This window comes from Euprymna scolopes, chromosome 30, assembly GCF_053919585.1.
Source record: "Euprymna scolopes isolate OS-2025 chromosome 30, ASM5391958v1, whole genome shotgun sequence".
NCBI lineage: Eukaryota > Metazoa > Mollusca > Cephalopoda > Sepiida > Sepiolidae > Euprymna > Euprymna scolopes.
Genome location: NC_136511.1, coordinates 81,745,519 through 81,771,196, shown reverse-complemented (window position 1 = coordinate 81,771,196; position 25,678 = coordinate 81,745,519). Strand labels below are relative to the sequence as shown.

General features: G+C 33.7%; 1 protein-coding gene across 2 annotated transcripts in view; it reads left to right on the top strand.

Moving 5' to 3' along the window:
• LOC145254854 (protein crumbs-like) overlaps nucleotides 1-25,678 on the top strand; it is a 402,139-nt gene that overhangs the window by 186,794 nt on the left and 189,667 nt on the right. For both annotated transcript variants that reach the window (XM_080113704.1, XM_080113705.1), the window contains 3 exons: nucleotides 12,349-12,435; nucleotides 16,794-16,907; nucleotides 24,959-25,098. In XM_080113704.1, coding sequence (XP_079969830.1) covers nucleotides 12,349-12,435; nucleotides 16,794-16,907; nucleotides 24,959-25,098 — 341 coding nt within the window. The remainder of the gene's footprint in view (nucleotides 1-12,348; nucleotides 12,436-16,793; nucleotides 16,908-24,958; nucleotides 25,099-25,678) is intronic.

Here is a 25,678-nt window from a genome sequence, read left to right as displayed (position 1 = left end):
GTATGTTTATATATTTGTATCTACACGATAATTACTTAACTAATTAACTGATCATTATGAATTTTAGAACACAACAACAAAGGGGGGGTAATGTGGGCTAGTTTTTATGCAAAGGAGTTGTTAAAGTCCTATGTGAAAATTTTAATACCTTATCTCTCCCCGGTCCTGGACATGACCTAAAACTATATCCGATGGTGAGGCCTCAGCTTGCGGGCTTTGGGAAGTGTGGAGCCACCCTTTAATTGCCATTGCTCCCAGGTCCACTCTGACCTGGAGTGATAGAACCTATTAGGGTCCCAACTATAGGTTAAATAGAATGCGACTTAAAAAAACAAATATACCCCATTAAAAATCGTTCCTCAAAATAACTAGATTCAGCATTAAATAACCTGAAAATGGTTGATATGCCGTAAAACAAAAACAACCAAACAACCATTATCTCTCCCCTCTCCACAATGGGAGATGTGACACAAATGTGGGGAAAGTGGGATTTGAAGCCAGCACTCTAATGGAAGAGCAATCTAGCTGAAAAAAAAAAAAAAAAATGCCTGACCAACTCCATCTGCATTCTGTAATAGGAGTGCCTTTGGTGATTAACAATAATCTTACCTTTTCTCAAAAGGTGAGAAGATTAAGTTTAGGGAGGGTGGACCTTCTAGAACTGCACAGCACCACCATGCCTCAAACCGATAGAATGACTTTGACTCTGCCAGTATGATTTTCACATGAAATAACCCAAAATTTTTGTGAAACTTAATCAATAGGTATTAAACATCAATAAATAAATATACTATATACTCCAAATTTTAATTTCTTTGGAGTATTTTAAAGCGCTATTATTAGCATAATATGGTCACATCCTATAATTTTAAAATTCAAATATATTAGATTTGTTTAACTAGCCTGGGTGCCAGGCGTTGCCTGGGTGTTTGGAAGTGTGTTGAGCAAAAAAAAAAAAAAAGTGGTAGTAGGCAGGCAGGCTTGAACCCGTACCACGAAGGAGGAAAAGAATGTGAAAAAAAAAAAAAAAAGAATGTGATGTGTTTGCTGTTGCGTTCATCTCCAAACTGAAAGTGACGTAGGTTTAAATTAAGGCTAGACAATCGAAAAGAGGGGATAACTTTAAAAAATATTGGCGAAAAAAGCGACCCCTCCCTGTAGAAAAGTGCCAAGTTGAGGGTGAAGGAATTAATGTTTTTAGCCAATTTTTCGATATTTGTCGTCTGAAGGGTCGAGCTTCAAAACTATACTGATCTCGTGAAAATCCGTCGCCTCTGTCAAAGTTTTAGGCATACATACAAACGTACATACATTTAAACAGACAGATGAGATTTATATTATAGACTAGCGGGGTACCCAGCGTTGCCCGGGTGTTTGGGAGTGTGTATGTAGGAGAGGGTGACCCTGTTTTAATATTAAAAAAAAACATGATGTTAAGAAAAATTGGAAAAGCCAAAACAAAGTAAAAGAGCGAACAAACGTAAACAAAAAAGGTGTAAAAGAGGAAAAAAGTTTAGGTAGAAAAATAGGCTTGAACCCGAAACATCAAAGTTAAGGCAGAAAAACATGCCTGACATGTTACCCCTACGCCAAAGAGACATATAGGATAGAGGATAAAATTAAACCTTTAAAAACATTTGCAGGTGGTTTAAACTAACGCGAACGTTTTCATTGTCATAGGAGCAGAGAAAATGAAGAAACGATTTTTTCGGCACCCTCCTTGTAGAAAAGAGCCCAGTTTAGAGTGAAGGAATTAATGTTTTTGGCCAATTTTTCGATATTTGTAGGGCGAAGGTTGGAACTTTAAAATGATACCTATCTGGCGAAAATCCGTGGCCTGTGTTGAAAGCTTTTGCGAGACATACAAACACACACACACACACACACACACACACACACACACACACACACACACACACACACACATTTTCGTTTAAGGAGCAGCATATAAGCAAAACCTCCCATTTAAAAAAAAAATTAAAGTATTTCAGATTTTCATTAACTTTTTATTTTTATTAAAAGCCATGAAGGAATATTAAATGTTATTGCTTCAAAGATACCTTAAGTGTTAAATTTACAAAAACAATTCTAGAATCAAAATCATGCAATAAGGATTCTAGATATAAGGCTTATCATTATATGTTGATTTTAATCTTCATAAAAGAGCATAAAAGTGACACAAAAAGTTCTTCGGTTTAAAGAATTAAATTTATCTGTCCTGGAACGGGTATTCTAATTACAGTCCAAACGGAACTGAAGATATGAAAGTTATATGTGAATTAAAACTGAAAAAAGTAGGCTAGTCTGAATTAAATATCGTTATGTCAGACGAATTGCTATTTGGGTCTGATATTGAAAAGCCGGCAGGATAATGTTATTATATTAGATTTAAAAAAAGAAAAAAGATGGATCAGTGACACATTCTTTCATCTTGTTCATCCTCATTTTGACATGCAATGATTTTTCTTTTGACATCAAATTTTGATTTCTGATAAGTGAAGCGGAGGGAGGGGATTATGTTTGTTAATCCCCCACCCCCGATTCGGTAAACTGTCTGACCTGATTTTGTTTGAACTTCATTTGATTCTTATAATTGGTTAATTTTATAAAATCCGACATGGGAGAAATATTTGATGAATGATTGTTCATTAAATATTTCTCCCATGTCTAATTTTGCAGTTCTTGCTAATTTAACAACGGTTGTTGACTCTCTGCAAGTTTCTAGAAGAAAAAATAAATGGCTGACACGTCTCTCTCCACATTAAAAAAAATTGTGTGTGTGTATATATATATATATATATATATATATATATATATATATAATTTATTTATACAAACATTGATGGCTACATATGTGCATACATGTTTCTGTAATCACCCATTACTGGGGAGATTACGTCTTCAAGCCAAGAATTACCCTTACAAACTGAAATTTCAAGACACAAAAAACATTTTCTTATTTCGTTTACAAAATTAGAATCTTGTCATCTAATATGGGTGGAGGTTAGATGTGGGGGAGGATAAGTAAGGTCTCTGAACAATCCATTCCTCACCGGCTTTTATCTCTCCATATCTTAACTTCGGTAAGGGATAATTTCTATTTTTTTTTATTTCTTTTTATATTCTTTTTTATAACCTAAAATTTAAGTATCTCCTCTTTAGTTTTAGGTTATAAATTATTTGAGAAATCCAACATATTTTTTTTTTTTTTTTGAATGCATTTGTTCGATTTTTATTGGTCCCCCCCCCCCCATGATGTTTGAGTTTATATTTACACATGAAAATAAAGAACAATATACAATATAAATGCTGGAGTCCCTCAGGGGTCAATCCTAGGCCCAACTCTCTTCCTGATCTACATCAATGACCTCCCTAAACACATACTTAAATCATTCGTTGACACCTATGCTGATGACACGACCATCTAGGCAACACATCAAAGGCTGTAAATGACAAAGTTCTCTCTGATTCTCTCTCCTCTGATCTTATTATGGTGGTTCAGTGGGGGAAGATGTGGCTGGTTACCTTTAATACATCCAAAACCAAACTCCTATCCTTACATCATCAACGCTCTGATACCCATCTGGCATCAATTGTGATGGATGGCTCTCGTCTGGGTGAGGCCCCGTGTTTTGACAAGCTTCTGAGTTTGACCTTTACTCCTGATCTGAAATGGAACACTTACATCAAGTCTGTTGCCAAGGTCGCTGGAAAGATGGTGGGATCCTTCTACCGCTCCAGAAGATATCTCACTACTGATGCAATTCTCTATCTATATAAAAGCCAAGTACGTCCAAGGATGGAATACTGTTGCCATATCTGGGCAGGAGCTGCTAAAAACAGCCTATCCTGCCTTGACAGAGTACAAAATAGACTTTGTGGCTTAGTGGGGGATGCCCTTTTCTCTACCCTGCAACCTTTTTCCCACAGAAGAGATGTTGCGAGCCTATCCTTGTTTTATCGTTATTTCCATGGCAGGTGCTCGTCTGAACTCCAGTCTCTGGTCCCCCCTCGCCAATCTTTCACAAAAAACACCCATCTAGCTGAATCCACTGTGAAAAATTTACCCCACTCTATATCTGTGCCTAAATCAAAACCCGGATTCCATGAACAAAGCTTCTTTCTTAGAACTGCATGCCTGTGGAACTCTGTTCCATCTGCCTGCTTCCCACCGGACTACAACTTGGATGTGTTCAAGTCCGTTAACAAATTCCTAATGAACCGCCCCCTTAAGTAAACACTTCATCAAATCTCCACACTAACGTAATGTACTTGCAATAACCCTTATCCCTGAGTGGCTTCCGGGCCTTGATAAGTGGTGATCACTGTGTAAAAAAAAAAAAAAAAAAAAAAAAAACTACTCCAAAGAGTAGTTTACCTTGAGAGCATTTAAATTTCTTAGCAAATCATTGTATAATAAATTTGAAAGCTATTTACATTATAGAAATTAAAACACTATCTTTAAAAATTAGTAACGGTTTTGTAACAAAATTGTTCAATTAATAATTTAATGGACAAACTATACCTTAAAATAAATTTAATTTTTAAATCTTATCAAAAACAATTTGGTAACAAAACATTTTTTTTTCAGTAGAAAGAGGACAAAAATGAATGTAGATACAAGTTATTTTATTTATGTCCTCTTCAGGAGGTTAGACACAAGGTCAAGTGTTGGTTTGTTGTGATTCTGTGGAGTGAACTGGATTCGAACTTAGAACGTCAATATTTTCAGTTTATACAGTTAACAACCTAGCCCCCCCGCCCTCCGAATACCAGAAAAGGGTTTGTCATAGTTTTCAACATTGAAATGTGATTTTGAAGCCTTTTAAACTGTCAAGTCAGAAGTAATTTAGGCTCATATTTATTTAAGTTTACAAAAGGCAATAAAGTAAAATATTACAGTTTATGTGCTCTTAAACCAACAAAAACCCTTGTTTTTCGACATGGCCATTAATTACACAGAGTGCAACACTAAAAAATGTATGGACATTTATGGCTATTTTGAAATGCAAGATGGCATGGGAAAATCCCTTTCTGGCCTTTTTTTTTTTTTATCGAATAAGATACAAGTTTTTTTGCAAAATTGACACTTTGGAAAATTTTGCAGAGAATCATTGATGTGGGTAGTGAACATAGAGCAATTCCATGAGGATATTTCAGTGATGGAGAAACGTTTTAAAGGAAAATGGGACACTGGCATGTTGGCAGACAATTACTAAAGTGGATGACGCTCAATACAAGAAGATAAAGAGAACAAATTTTGTTAAAACTGACAATTCTGGGTGTCAGGCTCTTCATGATGAATTGCTGAACCAAGCTGAACTCAAAGTAACCGATAGTTGCCAAATCTGCAATTAAAGAAAATAGTTGTTAATTTAAAGTTTGCCACTACTAAAAAACACATTTTATAATTTATATAGAAGGAATAAAAAGTGAGATAAATTTAGAATTAAATTGAGATTCTATTTTGTTTTCCTTTCTTTATAACTTTTTTTTTTTAATCTGATGATCTTTATCTATTAATCTGCAACCAGAAGATTTAACATAATTAGCGGAAACAGATTAACGTTTTACTTCCATGAAATTACTTCATTCAGATTAAGAAAAGCAAAGGTCAAATGATGCCAAAATTATAGCTCAAGTTTTTTTTTTGGTTTTCATCAATAGTTCTTATATAGAAACGTATGTTCAGATGCATCTGGCAATATTATGGCCTTCATAAAGAACTTAACGACTTTCGTGGCCATATGCCTTCATCTGAACAATGCTGTTTAAATACAGCTAGTCTATATATAAAAGTGAAATTGTGTGTGTGTGTACATTTCCCTACCAAATTACTCTGTCAATTTTAAGTCTACAGACTCGAGATTTAACATAACGAGTATTGAGATTTGGGAAAATCTTTTTAATCGGTTTTGTGGCCAGAAATTTGGCTGTCAAGTGGTCAAAGTTCAACGATTTGACCTTTGAAAACTCTACTAAACTCCTCTGCCAATTTTGGGCCTGAACACTTGAAATTTTAGATGTAGGTTACATGTACATGGATCAAACTTTTTAATTTGATTTGATCCCAAAACAAATGTTAAAGGGTTAAAATTGAGGTCAAAGTTTAAAAAAATTTGATCTCTGTGCTCTCTACTAAATTTCTAAATTTCTGGTCTAAACATTTGAAATTTTACATAAAGTGTATTCAGACATAGGGCAAGCTTTTTAATTGGTTTTTGGCTGAAAATTTGGCTGCCAAGGTGTCAAATTTCAGAAGGTTTTACCTTTACGGTCTCTAGCAAACTATTCAGAACATTTTGGGTCTAAACATGTGAAATTTTAGATAAGTTACTCAGACATGCGGCAAGCATTTTAATCAGTTTTGAGGATGAAAATTTCGCTGCTAAAAGGTCAAAGTTGAAAGAATTGATCTTTGCAGATGCTACCAAACTCCTCCGCCAATTTTGGGTCTAAACACTTGAAATTTTAGATGTAGGTTACTGGGACATGAGTTAAACTTTTTAATGTATATATATATATATATATATATATATATATATATATATACACACACACACACACACACACATATGCATATAAAGTTATGAACGATACATAGGGCCCGAGCAAAGTCAGACTGGCCTAATGGTTATCGAACACCTACCATAAAAATGATAGTGGAGAAAAACTATCGATATCTCTTTTATGAGAAAGGGGCAGTAGGGAGAAGATGAATCATCCACTAGATTTCGAAGTTGGTTTTGTACTTTTAGGCAGAAAGAGGTATTCTGAGTAGCACCTCCTCAAATGTGGCAACAGTACTCCATCTTGGGACATATTTGACTTTTATACAGAAAGAGGATTGTGTCAGGAAGGAGACTTTCTGGAACGGTAGAATGATCCAACTACGTTTCCATGACAATGGATTTGGTGTAAAACTTCCATTTCAGGTTTTTAGTGAATGTCAATCTCGGAAGTAACTTGTTAAAGCAGGGACTTCCTCAAAATGAGAGCCATTCATTTTAATTGTGGCCAAGTGAGGATCAGATCATTGATGGTGAAAAGACAGAAGCTTGGTTTTGGATGCATTAAAAACAACCAGTTACCTTTTGCCCCACTGCACCACATGCTCAAGGTTAGAAAAAAGCAGAATTAGAAAGATCTCCATCATCTTCAAAGTATTGTCATCTGCATAGATGTTTACAAATGATCTTTTTAAAAATATTTTTTAAAGACATTTTGTATTCCTACATGTGAAAAAATATGAAATAAATAAAAAAATGAAGATTTTTCACCTTAATTTTTTATACACACGCAAACACAGGCATATATTTTTTTTACAAGGGAGTCACCATTTATTAAGGCCTGAAGGCCACTCAACTATAATGGTTAATGAATGTAAGATGGTAGTTTAGTAATTGTAAATGGTGTAGATTGAGTAGAATTGGGATAATTTAAGAGGACAGTTTAACAAAAATTTGTTTATTGTTCTTGAAGGTTATCCTATTGTAATCGTCTGGGAAGCAGGCCAATGCGGACAGTTCTAGCAAAAAAGCTTTGTTGATGGAATCTGCATTTAAAATTAGTCAGATAGTGGGGAAAATTGTTGATCATGGTTGTAGCTAGTGTTTTTTGTAAAAGATTGGCATTGTGGGGGGGAGGGGGCATAGGTTGGAGTCCAGATGAGCACATGCCATAAAAATAATGATAAAGCAGAGACAGGCTCACAATGTCTCTTCTGTAGAAAAAAGATTGCAGGGAAGAGAAAAGAGCATCACCTAGTTTTCAAAGCCAGCCTTGAACTCTATCAAGGCAAGATAAAGTGCGCCAAGCAGCTCCTGCTCAGATGTATTTGGTTCTTATATATATAAGTAAATCCTAAAAATTGATACATAAAATGTTATGAAATATTTTATGTATCTACATAAAATAATATATATATATATATATATATATATATATATATATACACACTAGCAGGGATTGAATGAGGATCAATGAATGTTCCACACTTGTGAACTCTCCCATTTTTTAATCCCATTGATTGCCTACTCTGGTTGGAGAATTGTGCAGTGCATCAGGCGGAAATTTCACATGCCTCCCTGCTGTGACTTAGTCCAAAATACATTGTAGCCTATATTGCATTGTAGGGAATCTACCACGGATTTGTATAAAATTATTTTTCTATAATGGTTTGAATTAGTTTAAAATGTGAAAGTCAAGTATCATGGTTCAGGAATTCCTTTTGAGTGTACCCCTTTCTCACAAAACTGAACAGAAATTCGATGTACCTTGCTTAGGGCAAAATTTCTGTAAATAGTTTCCAAGAACTTCTAGTCTATGGACCAGATTACCATGGGACTGCTTTACTGCACACTACAACATGGCCCTCTTCAGGTCCAATGTCAACAAATCATAAACCGTCCCTATAAGTAATACAAACACGTTTCATTCTATTCATCGTTTACAATCCTCTCATAATATATTTCATCATTCAACTGTTAATCTAGTCCTCTCAATAACTAAGTGTCAATTTTACCCTGATAAACGGTGACTCATTCGTAACATAAAAGAAAAAAAAATCATAACATAAAGAAATTGTATGATTTAAAAGCAGTTTTTGTTAGAAATATGATTCCATAGTTTTGCTATGAGTAAAAGTTTGGTTGTTTACAAATGGTTCGGTGCACATGACCTATGCATGCTCAGATAAGCATACAATTGTGTGTGTTAGGAATAATAGTTCCATACAGGATGTAGTGATTATTTACTATTGAAGCTTTTTAAAACTAGCAGGGTAACATGGCATTGCCTGAGAGAGTAGTATGTTATTTTAATCTATAACAATTTATTTCCTACTATTGCGACATATAAGGTAAATCTGAAATTAAAGTCAGAAAAACAAGGAGCAGGGAGTGAATTCCAAAGGCTAGCAGATTGAGGAAGAAGCTATTAGAGTAGGAAATCTGGGGACATCCACACTGAAGAGGTAAAATTTTGCTGTCAGGTTGATCAGAGGTATTTACATTTGGGAGGGGGTGGGGCTCAGGGCTGCAAGTTCATTGAAGAATATATTGAATACTAATAAAATAAGTGCATTGGTTGACAATGTGGGACGTTGTAGATTTGAGGCTCTTTTTGAACCCTATCTAAGATGGGGGATACTAGTGATTGATGCACCAGTCCAGATGTGACAATAATACTCTATATGAAAGTTAGTTTTGTGGAATGAACTGGATTCAAACTTGTAACACCCAGGTTGTTAGTCACTGTCGTTAACCACTGGACCACCATCATCTCCCAAACAATAGGTCCTGGATATGACTTTAAATTATATTTAGTGGTGAGGCCCCGGGTTGCGGGCTTTGGGGAGTGTGGAGCCACCCTTTAATTGCCATTGCTCCCAGGTTCTCTCTGACCCGGAGTGGTAGTACCTGTTAGGGTCCCAACTATGGGTTAAATAGAAACCGACTTGAAAACAACAAATATATTCTATTATAAAATTTTTCTTAAATCTTTGGATTCGGTATTAAATAACCTGAAAAGGATTGATATGCCGTAAAACAAAAACAACCCAAACAATATGTAAGAATAGTTAGTTCTTTTTCAAATCGGGATGAAGAGTATAATAGGAAAATGTATGTTGCTTTATTGTGTTTCTCTGAAAATAAGTTTTTAATGTTACTGTAAGTGTAAACATTCAAGGCTCTCGAAACAGCTCCTTTATGGTGAGCTGTTCGAAGGAAAAAGAGTCAATGGACAACAGCAGAAACGGCTCAAGGATAATCTGAAGGTCTCCTTTAAACAGTTTGGTTTATATTCTAACTCATGGGAAAAACTAACCCAAGATGGATGTTCCTAGTGTGCTGCAACTCTGAACCTACAGAACAATTACATGATCTCGGTTATCTTTGCAAGTCATGGATGAACATCATCAATTGTAAGAAATCAAATTAATAAATATTTGATATCAACATGTTTCGTTTTAACCAAGAATCATCAGTGTGGTTATATATGTATACAGGGTTGATTGGTAAAATTATCGCTCTAGAAAAGACATTTCCATTTAATGAAAATCGGTTTTCTTATTTTGTTGCGGACCATCTACTAGTTGGCCAGTTGTGTACAAATTCCAAGAGTGATAGGAGCCTTCTATCATGTCTGAAAGTGACACAATGTTCAACTAGCGAGATCAGTGCACCGCTATACAACTCCTGCTCTCCACCGATCCAACTTATGACAACAAGACTATTACCAGCACTCTCAAAATAATCGTTGGATTGCCACGAATAACAGGAACATGCCCAGGGTGATGAAAATAGTTTCAATCCATGGTTATGGTTTTTGGTATGATTTCAAATGAGGGCCACATTATGCCACCTCACATCTTCGAAGTCGGCTCGAAAGTTAACACCAAAGTGTATCTGGATGTACTGGAGAGTGTGGTGATCCCATGGTGTAATCAGGTGGCTGCAGCAGGACTTTGTGCCGACCCACAAGTTCAAGCTTGGATTCAGAAGAAGTGCTACAACTTTGTACCCTTCTCTCACTGGCTCCCCTCCTCCCCCAACCTGAATCCATTGGCCTACTTCGTTTGGTCATATGTTGAGAACATCACCAACATGACCTCCCATAATACCAAAACCAGTCTGATCACCGCCATCCACCAAGTATTCGCCGAGCTTCTGATGGCGCTTGTGGAAAAAGCATACCTCAAGTTCCGGACCCGTATTGAGGCTTAAGGTGGCTACATTGAATAGATGTCAGCACTGCTACATAATCAAGTTACCGGAATTGATTTTTTCCATAAAAGTTTTAAAATAAAACTGTAGTGTTGTTTTCTTTAAGCTGACAATTTTATCGTTCCACTGTGTGTGTGTGTGTGTGTGTGTGTGTGTGTGTATATATATATATATATATATTAGTAAAAGTACCCATCGTTAACTGGGTTCAAAAACAGCCTACAGAAAATGGACTCTGATTTATTAAAGTATGGTAGGTTATGAAAAGGAAGGGTTGTAAATTTGGGTTGAATTTGGGGGTATCAAAACCAAAGCACAATATGATAAAAGTAAAAATAAAATAGATAAACCCCATAATTTATTATACCATACCTGTTCACACTGAAACACTTATCACAATATTCTGTGGATCTATATTAAAAAAACCTTGTTAAACTTTGTGACATATTTCCATTCTATGGAGGTCAGGTGCGAATGAACACCCCATAATTTTATTATACCATATTTCTTCAAACAGAAACATAATTATCAAAGTATACTTACAGATAGATATGAAAAGTCTTTATTAAAGTTTCTGCCTATTTCCATTCTATGGAGGCCAAGCGCGAACGCAGACCCCACAATTTTATTATACCATCCCTATTTAAGTTAAAACATACTTATGAAAGTATTCTTATGTACATCTATATCAGAAACACTTCTAAACGTTTTTTTTTTAATTTTTTTATTTCCATACTTTGTGGACAAGGTGCGAACGCAGACCCTACAATTTTAATGAATCATCATTATGCCAGATCAAACATACCCATTCCTGTGTCACAATACATCTTCTATCAGTATATGTAATCAGTTTTTTAAAATAGTCACCCATATAGGAGCCTATTCGTGACCAGACGCACACACACATACATACACACACACACACATTCAGCTTTATATATATATATATATATATAATATATATATATATATATATATATATATAAAAACACGCACACATTACCCATATTTTGAAAAGTTTATTATGTTGGTGGTTTTCCATGAATATTAAGTGTTTTTAATTTCTGTTTTTACAGTTTTTTTTCATATCTTTTTTTTCTCAAAATAATTTTCCTTTTTTTCTTTTTTCTTTTTTTTTTTTTAAAATTCCATATCTAGAATTTTGAGGAGTATTTGTAAAACTGAATAGTTGTTTAGTGATATAAAAAATATCTTCTGCTGTTCAATGAAAAATATGTAAGACGCAATATAATGAAGATTTTGGCATCTGCCTAAATAAGATGTTTAAAAAAAATAATTTTTTAATAGAACAAAAAAAAAAAAAAATTGAGCATGAACTGAGGTCCATCTTTTGGCATTTGGAATGAAAATTATTGAATATCTTTATTTTTGTAATCATATTAGCATTTTTAAAAATTATTAGTCATTATTGAACTCCTGATGAGACCATTAATAGCGTTGAAGCATATGTCGATCTGTGTAAGGATTTTTCTGATATTCATATAATTTTACTTATAAAAGCTCTACATCTATATTGACACTTTTGAAAAGATTGTTTTTCTTTTTCAATACATTCAAACCTATTTAATTAAATATATGTATATTCACGCTCTAATTCCAGGTGCTAAGGGCTGTAAAATTCAACCCTGTCAAAACAATGCAACATGTCTGACAGTTAAAAGCGGCTTTAAATGTGTATGTCAGCCAGGTAAGTTTTTTCATTGAACTCAAATTATTGGATTCCATACGTCATCACACTTCATACCTGATATCCAGTGCCACCAGATCAGGCTTTTTGAAGATATTGACTTCCTGACCTAAACTGCATCAAACATTGGTGGTGTTGATTTTTTTTTTTTACTTACCCTTTGCAAAACTTGTGTTCCTCAAAATAAAAAAGTTTTCCTCTATAAAACAACCAAACCAAACATCATGAATAAATATTTTAAAAACTTGAAGCATAAAAACTTATACCAAAATGATTGGATTTGCTATTAAATGACTTAGAAAGGGTTGATATGCCGTGAAACAAAACTAAACACCATAAATATGTGAAGATGTAAGGAACGTGAAACAAAATCTTTTAATAAATTGAATGGAACCGGAAGAGTCAATATACTGTAAGATAAAACATTTATTAAAGAAACAATTAAAAATGGCGCTTTTACTTTTGTTCAAGGGATATAACTCTATTTTACTAAGCGATTTCATCAAATTTTCGTACGGGAATTTCAAACGCTTATTGGAGAGTTACTTTTTTTTTTTTTTACAATATTACGTCAGCTGATATTTGGGCTTGACGGTGAATGCTTTGGAAAAGTCACTTCTGATTAATTGCAAGAAAAATAATTTGTTTTTCAACTACTTTATTTGATGTAAAAAAGTTTTAACATTACAAAAAACGTTAATAACAAAAAAAGGAAAAAGCAATGCTAATTGCAGAGGAATCGTTATTTCTTTCACTATTTTTTTTTTTTTTTTTTTGGACTACTTTTTTAATTAGAAAAAATAACTTCAGGATTTGTAAGGAAAAAATAAAATATATTTAAAATGTTAAGAAAACCAACAAAATACAATTTTTTTTATATAGTAGATGAACGTAATGTTTATTTAAATATAAATTTTCGGTTTACAAAGAAACCTTCTTAAGGTATTAAAGTTTTTTTTCTTCATCGTCCCATCTTAGTGTTTTATTTTATGGCAACGAGTCTCTGATGTAATGAAAACTTGTTTTTTTTTTTGTTTTGTTTTTTAACATTTAAAATTTTTAAGTTTGAAATGTTTTTAAAGAGGCAAATCCACATGATTTAAATAATGCACGCCAGCACCACCTCTCGAACTTGCATAATAAAGAGCACCACCTCTCAAACTTACATAATAAAGAGCACCACCTCTCGAACTTACATAATAAAGAGCACCACCTCTCGAACTTACATAATAAAGAGCACCACCTCTCGAACTTACATAATAAAGAGCACCACCTCTCGAACTTACATAATAAAGAGCACCACCTCTCGAACTTACATAATAAAGAGCACCACCTCTCGAACTTACATAATAAAGAGCACCACCTCTCGAACTTACATAATAAAGAGCACCACCTCTCGAACTTACATAATAAAGAGCACCACCTCTCGAACTTACATAATAAAGAGCACCACCTCTCGAACTTACATAATAAAGAGCACCACCTCTCGAACTTACATAATAAAGAGCACCACCTCTCGAACTTACATAATAAAGAGCACCACCTCTCGAACTTACATAATAAAGAGCACCACCTCTCGAACTTACATAATAAAGAGCACCACCTCTCGAACTTACATAATAAAGAGCACCACCTCTCGAACTTACATAATAAAGAGCACCACCTCTCGAACTTACATAATAAAGAGCACCACCTCTCGAACTTACATAATAAAGAGCACCACCTCTCGAACTTACATAATAAAGAGCACCACCTCTCGAACTTACATAATAAAGAGCACCACCTCTCGAACTTACATAATAAAGAGCACCACCTCTCGAACTTACATAATAAAGAGCACCACCTCTCGAACTTACATAATAAAGAGCAGAAGTCTTCATAACACCAAGACGAGACGATGAAGAAAAAAAATATTTTAATACCTAAAGGTTTCTTTGTAAACCGAAAATTTGTATTTAAAACTAGCCTGATTGCCGCCATTAAGGCAGCTACATTGAATAGATGTAAGCTTTACTACTCATCAAATTGCCTGGATTGATTTTTTTCAATAAGTTTTAAAATAAAGCTGTAGTGTTGTTTTCTTTAGGGCGATAAATTCATTGTTCGACCTCATATAAAACATTTTGTGTTCTTTAATTCTAAAATGTAAAATATATGTGAAAGATTTTTATCCATGCACTTTTTCTCAGTTAACAATTTAATTAATAAAATAAAAAGTTAGCTTTCCTGTTAATGAATTAAAAATTTATTAAAAATAAAATAAAAAAGCTTGACATGATCATATATAATATAAAAAGAAAAATGTTAATAAAAATACAGTTCACATCTTTACAATATATTTTTTTAGATGTGACAATTTTCTTGCTTGTGCATTTGTCAAAGGTTTGCTCATGTTCTTTCTTTTGTTTTTGTTTTTTTTGTCAGTACACAATAAATTTTCATTGAAAAATGTTTTTTCTTATTCAAAATATTCAAAGCAGATAACAAATCTCTATTAAAAGAAAAAGTTAAAGAAAGTTACGTGGGGGACTTTAGCAAATATATGGTTTCTACCTTTTTTTTTCTCTGAAAAGTAATAAATTTTCAAAGTTTACATTTTATGATTCTGGAAATAACATTTTTTTTACCCCCCTTAACTTAACTAATAGTGATATAAATATTTTAATTATTTTGAATATCAAAATGTGAATTTCTGAATTGCAAACTTTAAATTAAATATACGATAACTTCACTTTTTCTTTCTTTATCCTGCATTGCCACAAATAATTTATCTTAATGATAGTAATATTTTAAAAAAGTGCCAAGAACAGTGCTAACAATTAATATACATGTAGTTAAATTGGTGGAAAAAAATAGATGAAACATGATGGTATAGATGGGTCACCAGTTAGCCATAGTTAACTCAACAACCGGAATTTAGGAATGAAATGAGAAAACATGTTTAGTTAAAAATGAAGACAACGAAAAGAAGTCTCATTTTAACATTTAATAAATAACTTTATTTGTTATTTTCGTTAGTAGAGTGTACACGAGAGAAACGGGTTAGTAGGTGGAAGTGTTCTTGTGTAAAGATAGATTTAATATATTGCCGATTTGTTGAGGAGAGAATAGTTCCGACTACACGTGTTTATAGCCAATAGTCGTCAGGATGAAGGAGGCCACTTAAAGAAAGAGCAAAGTCTTCGGTGTATTTACGTGTTGTCGTGGGTGTGTGTATATCGGTGAGAGCATTACTGTAGCATGATAAAGTTTGTGTGGGTAGCGCACGTGGAATTAAGTGGGAGTTAGAAGAGAACCATATTGGTTGTTGGCTGGGCGCCGAAGCCCCCCAGCGATGTGTGCTGCTGGGAAGAGCAGGGAGAAAGAGGAGTAAGAGAGAGGGAGCATGTCATGTAATTAAGAGCTGGCTTGTGATTGGACAAGCCAGAGAGAACATGGATTTCAAATCTCGAGCCACGAGAATTAGCTCCTGCCTGTGATTATAACAAGTTTCGTTTGCTACAGATGACTTAAACAATATATATATATATATATAATCTCGACCATTTCTTACAGATATGTAAAATATACTTAGACCAAAGTTTGAAGTTTTAAAATTACTGAATAAGAAATAGAGAAAAGCGTCAGGAAGGTAGTTTCAAAGTTCCAGTGTGTGTGTGTGTGTGTGTGTGTGTGTGTGTGTGTGTGTGTGTGTGTGTGTGTGTTTGTTTGTGTGGCGGGGTTATCTTCTGAGTGGCTGGAGATATTACAGTAGGCCTAAATGAATTTCAGTGTGGGGCACTCGAGTCATATTTTTAGAATGAACGTTGTTGATCCTGAGAGTCGAGATGCATAGCAGGTGTTTTCCCGGAAGAATTCTGATTTCAATTCACAAAGTCACTGTTTTATAGGAGTTTGAAACCATCTTTATTGGTTGGAAAGGATTTTAAGTTAACATATTGCTGTGAAAATTAACTTGTTTTTGGAAGTGATGAAGTGAGTAAATTTAAATGAATTAAATGAGAAAAAAAAGAGGGTAAACCATTTACATTTGTCCAAATCATATTTCCATGTAAAACTCCAATGTCATGAAAGAAGTAAAAAGAAAAGAGTAAATCGAAGAAAATATATATATATCTCAGTAACTTTGCTATTCTTGTTCTTCTTGCACATCCATTTCTAATCTATCACAATCTTTCAGATAAACCATCATTAAATTCAATAACCCTTTGAAATAATCATTTCCTGAAATGGAAAATATTCTACTTAAATAATAAATTGCTAATCTGTAATATTATTTATTTAAACATTTTGCTTTTATGATTTTAATCAATTTTTGATCACCTGCTTTTTAAAATTTTTGTTTTTGTTTTTTTAAGGTTTTACTGGCCAATATTGTATGATTAATATCAATGAATGTAGTTCAGAACCGTGTAAACATGGCACCTGTATTGACCGTATTAATGGAGTCTACTGTAATTGTACAGGATCAGGTACAACTGAAATTTCTCTTGTTTTTTTTGTTTTTATTTGTTTAAATACTTTTGTATAAGTACTAAATGTATCCTTGTACTCTTCAATTGGTTATTGCCCTTTGTACTGGTTTTGTATTATTTCAATCAAATTATGCTGTTATCATATTTATTTCCCTTAGGTTTGCTTCTTTCACTTTAACAAAATTACTAGACGTACCTGCAACCTGTTAAGTCAACTATTTATTCTATTTTGATTTCATTAAAAAAATTCATGAACTATGACATATCTGTTAAGACATTCTCCTTACATAACAAAAAAAGAAGTTTTTTTTACTTCTATATTATTCTTAGTTATTTATTTGACTTAAATTTTTAACACAAGTCTTGCATACGAGGAGTTCTCTGACCAGTCATTGTCAGTGATTGCTCACTGTCAGTAACTGGTGGTGTTGCTTGGCATTGCTTCCTTTTTGCAAAGTGTAGAGTGTATATCTTTGGTTGGCATGAGATCATCTTCCCTGGCATTACCTCAACCTTTGGTTTTACTGGTCAATATTGTTATAAACTTTAATAAATAACATTTTTCCCTTACTTTTGATAACCATTTCAAATGATTGTGTTCGTCATCACAACATCTGATTGCCATTTTTCACTGGTCATCTTAGATTTTATTATTTATACAAAAGTAAAGAGACTTGCTATGCAAATTAGATACCAATACTGAAAAAAAAAATTTTTTTTTTTTTTTTTTTTTTAAATTCCTACAAAGACATTAAGAAATATTAGAATATCAGTACAGGGAGGAGGTGAAAATTTCATGAATAGCTATGACAGATGGATGATTTTCTAGTCATTTTTATAACCTACTGGCAGGACGTCCAGCGTTGCCTGGTTGTAAGATACACTTTAATATGATATTTTAATTCATGCACTTATTATAGAGAATTCTTTCTTGATTATTATATTGAACCTAATATATAGTAGTGAAACTAAAAAAATATGACTTGGGTGAATAAAAACCAAAACACAACTCTCCATTCCTTAGCCTCTGGGTCATGCCTGTACACACACAGATACACACACACACACACACACACACACACACATATATATATAACTACTTCATTTACTCACATAAAATTAATATACGAAAGTATAAATTTATGCGTAAACTTTAAGTATTTACTTCAAAAGTGCTCAATACGTAGGTAGAGCTAGTTAGTAATTTATAAAATATATATGGCGATTAAGCTACACTGAATATTCGGCATTTCATCCACTCTAGGATTCGTCAGGCTTATGCGCGAATTCTGTGGTTGTTTATCGTTTTTATATGGTCCTCTTCTGTTGAGGATTTTAGTTAGCCAATCAGCTTTCTAGTATCCACCGTGCCCCTTCCTATCAGCCAATGGGCATGTATTTTATCGAACAAAGGATCTGTTTTAGAACTAGGTTAGTGGTTTAAGGCAGACATTTTCCTTTTTTTTTTTTTTTTTTTATAAATATACATATGTGTACATATATGCACATATATATGCATATATACACATACATATATGTGTGATCGTTTATGTATATTCATGTTTATTTAATTTATTTATTTGTTTATTTTCTATTGTTTTTGTTAGTTTTAAAGCTATTTTGTATCGCTATCCTAGAGTAAGTTTTATTTTGTGAACAGTTATTTGCTATTTCTCTTCTACAGTTTAATAGATTTGGGGGTTCTTTAAAGTACAGGATAGCAAATTTTTCATGAAGGCATAATTTACATGAGTCGTCTAAATGCCTACACATGGTAGCTTGTCTTATTATTTTCCATTCGACTACCGGCGAATGTCCGCTTTCTTTGAGTTCCCAGTAATTATTTGCTAGTGTTGTTTTTATACAGTGTTTTTTATTGTTGAATGTACTTTTGTGGTCATAGTATCGGGTTTTGAAATCTAAGGAAGTCATGCCTACATAATATTTCTTGTTATTCGGGTTTTCTTTCGCAAATATTGTTGCCTGATGAACTACGCTTTTTGTTAGACATTTATTTTGAACTGGGCAAAGTGTGCGGTGTCTACAGTTGCATTTATCTTGTTCGTTATTAGTATTTTTATTTATGGTATGGTGTGTATATATATATATATATATATAATAATTCACCTGTCAACGCTCAAAGACAAGGTTCAAGCATATATATATATATATATATATATATATATATATATATACACACACACCATACCATAAATAAAAAAGGATAAAGAAAGGGAAAATATGACAAAATAAGAAAAAGAAAAAAGGAAAACATATATATATATATATATATATATAATAATTCAACTGTCAACGCTCAAAGACAAGGTTCAAGCATATATATATATATATATATATATATATATATATATGTTTTTCTTTTTCTTATTTTGTCTTATTTTCCCTTTCTTTATCCTTTTTTATATTTTTTATTTTTTTATTTTTATTCCTTTTTAACAATCTCTTGATATCTTCAATCTCTTTTCTTTCCTTCTCTTTTTTTAATTTCTTTTAAATTTTAAATGTTAATTTAATTTTATATAAATATTTTTCCTTCCCTCCTCCACACCTTTTCTTTCTCTGTCTCCTCCCCTTCTCCCCTTTCTGCCCATTACTCCAACTCTCTTGGTTTTTAATACCCATACATAATCAAAAAATCTTTCCATCTAATTTATTTTAGCTTAAATCATGTGATGATATGGACTGGATAATTTGTTATCCCGTCTATTGAAACAACTTGTAATGATTTAAGTAAATACACCTGAGGTTGAAATAATAGAAACCTATATAAAAATTCATCTGTCATCCCTTTTGTAAAAGATGGAATTGCCTGATTGTTGAAGACTAGATGCAAGCAAGCAAGTCCAATATTTTATAATTATATAAACTGGATTTGTTAGCTTGCTATTGCTTCACAAAGTTCACTACTTGAAACATTAATAAAAATTAAAACAAAATCATTCGCATTTATTCATATACTAACCTGGGTGCCTGTAGATGTGTGCTAAGCAAAAAAAAAAGTTGTAGTAGGCAGGCTCAAACCTGTACTGCGAAGCAGGAAAAGAAAGTGAAAAAAAAATGTTATGTGTTAGCTGTTGTCAAGGTTTGAGTTAAGGTTGGTAAATCGAAAAGAGGCAATGACTTTCGAAAATATTGGTAAAAAAGCGATCCCTCCCTGTAGAAAAGTGTCTAGTTGAGGGTGAAGGAATTAATGTTTTTAGCTAATATTTTGATATTTGTCGTCTGAAGAGTTGAGCTTCAAAATGATACCAATCTTGTGAAAATCTGTATCCTCTGTCAAAAGTTTTTGTGAGACATACATACATACGTTTAAACAGACAGGTGAGATTTATATTCTAGACAAGTGGGGGTGCCCGGTGTTGCCCGGATGTAATAGAAAAAAAAGAAACAATTTTAGGAGGGAAGTAGGCTCGAACCCGAAGCCTTGAGACTGATGACTTACCATGGCGCTACATGGGCACAGAACTGAGGGATGGTGAAATTAAACGTTTAAAAAAGCAGGTGGTTGAACGACAACGTGTAGTTTTCTAGGTCAAACATCACACCATAGTAGTAGAGAAAATGAAATCACAGCACGAATTTTGTCACATAATAAAAAAAAAAATGCAGACGACCTGGTTTCGTAAATCGGACATATCATAATCTAGACAGTATATAAAAAGTTCTAAGAAACAATGACCTCTCCGAGAGCCCCCGCCCCCAACCTTTGCTGGACATATGAAAAAATGCACACACACATTTTCGCTTTTCTATTATAGACTAGCGGGGTTACCCGGGTGTTTGGAGGTGTGTGTGTTGGGGAGGGGGGTAGATCAAAACAACCCTGTTTTTAAAAAAAAAAAAAAACGTGTAAAAGAAAAAAAAAAAGTTTTGGTAGGAATGTAAGCTTGAACCCAAGGCCTTGAGGCGAAGGTGGAAAAGAAAGGAAAAAAAACCTGACACTTAACCAGCTCAGCCACGAGGGGATAGGAAGTGAAAACTGTCTTAATCTAAGGTTTATAACGTGAATTGACAGGTGCGATAATTTAATAGGGTAAACCATCAGGCGACTTAAGTTTGGCGCTGCAAGCTAGTTTCTTTGTATTTGTTTGTCCCCCCCCCTGCTAAATGAATAGCAGTTGTCTGATATAATGGGTTTTTTTTCCTCAGCATTCATCAAACCTTATTTGCTTTCGGGACGTCTCAAATTTGTTTTCAGTTTCACTTTTTTATACTGGAAAGCGAAACAAGGGTGTGGCGATCAAAAAAAAAAAAAAAAAATCTTGGAAATAGCGCGTAAAAATCGGGCAAATTAACGATAGACATGGCCCCTGTTCGTAACTCGTAGATATTATGATTTAGACAGTATATAAAAAGTTTTAAGGAGTGACCCAACCGAGCATGCCCCCCCCCCCCGAAACCTTTGCTGGACATGCACAAAAAGTGCGCCCACACACACATACACACATTTTCGCTTATATATATATATATATATATATATATATATATATATATATATATATTTGCATGGGGTGCATAACCTTGCCTGGTCATAAAATATGCTTAAATATATTTTAATTCATGCAGATTTCATATTTATTCTTAGAGCCAATTCTCTATTGAATATTATATTGTACCTAATATATAGTAGTTTCAAAATTTTAAAAAGAAAAATGACTTGAGTGCCATCAGCTAGAATCCAAATCCTAATATTTAGCACTCCAGCCATTTCTCCAACTGATGTAGCTATCGCAAGATAGGTAAGAAAGATTTAATATTAAACGACTTGAAGAAATTAATCAAATTTGGGCATGTGCAGAAAGAAATAAAATGTCGACAAGTTGAAATGAACATTTTGCATTTCAACTTGCTAATATGTCTGTATCTATTTACAATGCCTCCCCACAGGACAGCGTTAAACACCAGGGTTGTTTTTTTACATGGAGAAAAGGTACAAAAATAAAAAATTGTCTCGGTTGTGAAGGACTGATCTTCCACCGAAAGAGAAGAAATAGAAGTGCAGCATCTGAAGAACAGATACTACACTTTGATCAAACCATTCTTGGTGTATGATTACTATTTCCTGTTAATTTCAGTGTTATGTGACCAGTAGTTTGAGTTTATCAGTTAAATATTTACTCACAGACAGACACATACATCTACTGTTTTATTTAAACATTAGGTCACTGTTATTTATTCTACTTTGATTTCATTTGAGTATTTATAAACTGTAACATGTTTTTCATCTTACACAACTAAAAATAATAAATCTTTATTTTATCATCACTATATAGAAATATTATTTTTTATTATTCTTCAAGAAATTAAGACTTGAATCTATTAAAAAATAGATTAACAAATGTACTCACTGTTAGGTGGTATTAAACGTAAAAATTAAACTTAAAAAAAGAACTGAAAGAAATTTGAACATGTGCATCTGAGTATTGTTTTTTTTTTTTCTAAACAGTTAACTTATAAGTAAAAAAAAAAATACTTTGACTGAGATCAAAACCTAAACACAGTATGTTAAATATGATAACCATTAGGCTGGCTCGACATGATGTTTAAAGTGTTTTCAAACGTACTATTTTTTTTTTTTACATAGGCATCACCACTTATCAAAGCCCAGTGGCCATTTGAGGATAAGGGTTAAAGAGTGTACTGTAGTCAGTTGGACAATATAGTAATCGTTAGTAATGGAAATTCGGTAAATTTGTTAACTTAAATGGAACAGCTCATCAAGAACTTGTTTATATTGGACTTGAAGACAACCATATTGTAGTCAGCTCGAAAGCAGGAAATGGAAGACAGTTCCACAGGCGTGCAGTTCTTAGAAAGAAACTTTGTTCATAGAATCTATGTTTAGATTTAGGCACAGATAAAGAGTGGGAGAAATTATTGATAGTGTTTTCAGCTAGACGCGAAAGTTTGGTGAGGGGGGGACCATGGATTGGAGCTCAGACGAGCACTTGCCATGAAAATAACGATAAAGCAGACTTGCAACATCTCTTCTGGGAAGAGAAAAGGGCATAACATAATGAATCTGCATGTGAACTATTCCTGCATGCGCGTTGGTGGAACAGTTAACAAACAGATAAAAATCCGACAACCTCACATACCAATTTTTCAATTTTGACCCTTTAGCAGCCCGTTTTTTTTATGAAAACCAATTAAAACGTTTTCCACATGTTCGAATATGCTATATACCAAATATCAAGTCTGTAGATTAAGAATTTGTTGAGTATATAGGTTGAACGGTGTTTGACCTTGAAACGTGGTCTTACACGACCTTGAACCTCTGATCGCGGCCCAGTTATGATCTGCACCTTGGTCGGTACAGTTATATGTTGACTGGGCAACCAGGTCTGCCAACCGTTAGTACGTCGCGTCACCCAGTGAGTTCTTCGTTAAGGCGTTGGGGATTCTTCTCGGATGCTCGATCCTCAAGGCCTGTTCTACGTGGATCGTCTAGTTATTCTGGGTGTTCGTTGACGGATACGGTGTCACAAATGGCAAATAAAGAAATATACACATATAGGGATCAACGCACATCAGCAACAAAACTCCGGAGGTTGGTAGTGTTACAGGTGTCCTTATGCACACACATTCTCACTTTTATAAATATATAGAGTAACAGGCTTGTATGCATACAGGAACACATGTAATGCCTGTGAATTATATAAACGCGGATTGATACTTTGTATCATTTGGACTACTGTTCATATTCTGAACGTTATTTTCACAATGTTTCGGCTAATGTAATCTCTGACCTTCTTCAGGAGCATTTTGTTGAACTCTGGAATCTGTAAGGAATTTCAAATGGAACCCTTTATTTAACCCATGCATGCTCTCATTCTGTCAGTCATGACGGACAAGAAGTTTTAATTTGCAATTGTATTCTTAGTATCACTAGCACTGAGGATTGAACCTTCAAAAATGTGATTTAGAACTGAATTTTACTTAATGCTTTATCGGTTCCACCATGGTTACTTGCGACGGCTACAGTGGTTGAAATGTTGTGATAATGGGATTCACGATAAGAACAGTAGTGTGAATAATACAAATAATGTACACATATGTAAATTAGATGATGACTTTCTCTAATATAGCTTCAATTCCGTTTGATGTTAAGGCACACAAAAGGAAGAAACGAAACTTCTTTGCTGTAGTGACAGTAGAACGAGTTCTTACTGTGAATGTCTTACAAAGAAGAGCCAATCACCTGTCATAGAAATAAGGAGAGAGTAGAGAAAGACTAGCAATGTTTCTTCTGTGAGAAAGGCTGTAAAGAACAAATGAGATCATCGTCCACTAGATTGCAAAGGGAAGAAAAGGTTGTTCTGAATGGCATCTCCCCAGATGTGGCAGTAGTACTCCAGTTTAGAATGTTGACATGACTTATTATGGCTAATTGGTCCCCCGACAAAGAAGGGATTGGACCTAGTAATTCACTCTCATTCATCTGTTTGCACTTTTCTTAATAACCATGGCTTGGATTTAAAAAAAAAAAATTTGCATAAACATTAGTCATGATGAAAGTAAATTTTTGCCAGAACAGATTTTCTGGGATAACTCTGGTTACTCCTACGAGGACAACCAGAATTATCCCGGAAAATAGTTCATCCGCTCGTTTGTTTGCATTTTTTTCAATAACCACACCGTCGATTTTGAAATTTTGCATAAACATTAGTCGTGATGAAAGTAAATATTTTTGCCACAACGGATTTTCCTCCATAACTCTGATTGCCCCCCTCCCCGCCCCTTCTCCAGGGGGTATCATAGGAGTAAAATTGCTCCCAAATCATTCATCCGTTCATTTTATCACACTTTTCTGAATAACTATGCCTTAGATTTAAAAAAATTTTTTGCACAAATATGAGTCCTGGTGGAAGTAAATATTTCACTTGTGGCGGAGGACCTTGCATGCTCGATTTGTTTTATACTCATCCATAGAGCTCTATTTCCACAAACTGAACCTGTGTGTAACTTTGTCACTGTTTGAGGCAGGTATAAAATTAATATGCATTTTGTATTTTTTCTTTCTTTAGGATACAAAGGACCTACATGTTCAGTAAACGTGAATGAATGTGAATCATCTAACCCCTGTGGAAATGGAACTTGTACAGACACACCCGGTTCTTATGTTTGTGGTTGTCCGCGGGGTTTTACAGGCAAATTGTGCAATGAGGTAAGTAGTTTTCTTCTGTTTTTCATAATTAAAAAAAAGACAAAATCTTTGTTTTAATCAAATGAAAATTAGCGTGTTTTTTTATCATGGCCAACAGAACAAAAAGGGGGGGGGTTAGCTAAAAAATATGCAACAAATGAATGTTAATAAAGGTAAGATAAGTTACTCTTCTTAGCTGGATAGGTTTTTGTGTTTTTAACTTATTTTAAAGGGTTTATTTACTTTGAAACAAAACAATCTGTTGAATTAGAACGAAAAAAAATGGCAGTTTTGTTATAGCTATTTGTACCCTAGATAATCACACAAAAATAGAAAATCAAGCAAAATACATGATTGGTGACATTTATTGGATGGGTTTCTACCAGTATTTTGTTTGATTTTTGAGCGATTATCAAGAGTTCAAATGGCTATAACAAAATCGCCATATTTTTTGTTTTAACTCCATATACTTGACACTACTTTTGTTTCTAAGTAAATTAATGCTTTAAAATAACTTAAATGACAATCTTATTCAAGTAGGTATAAAAATAACTTCTCTTGCCTTTGATAACATTTAGTTGTATGTTTATTTCTTTCACCC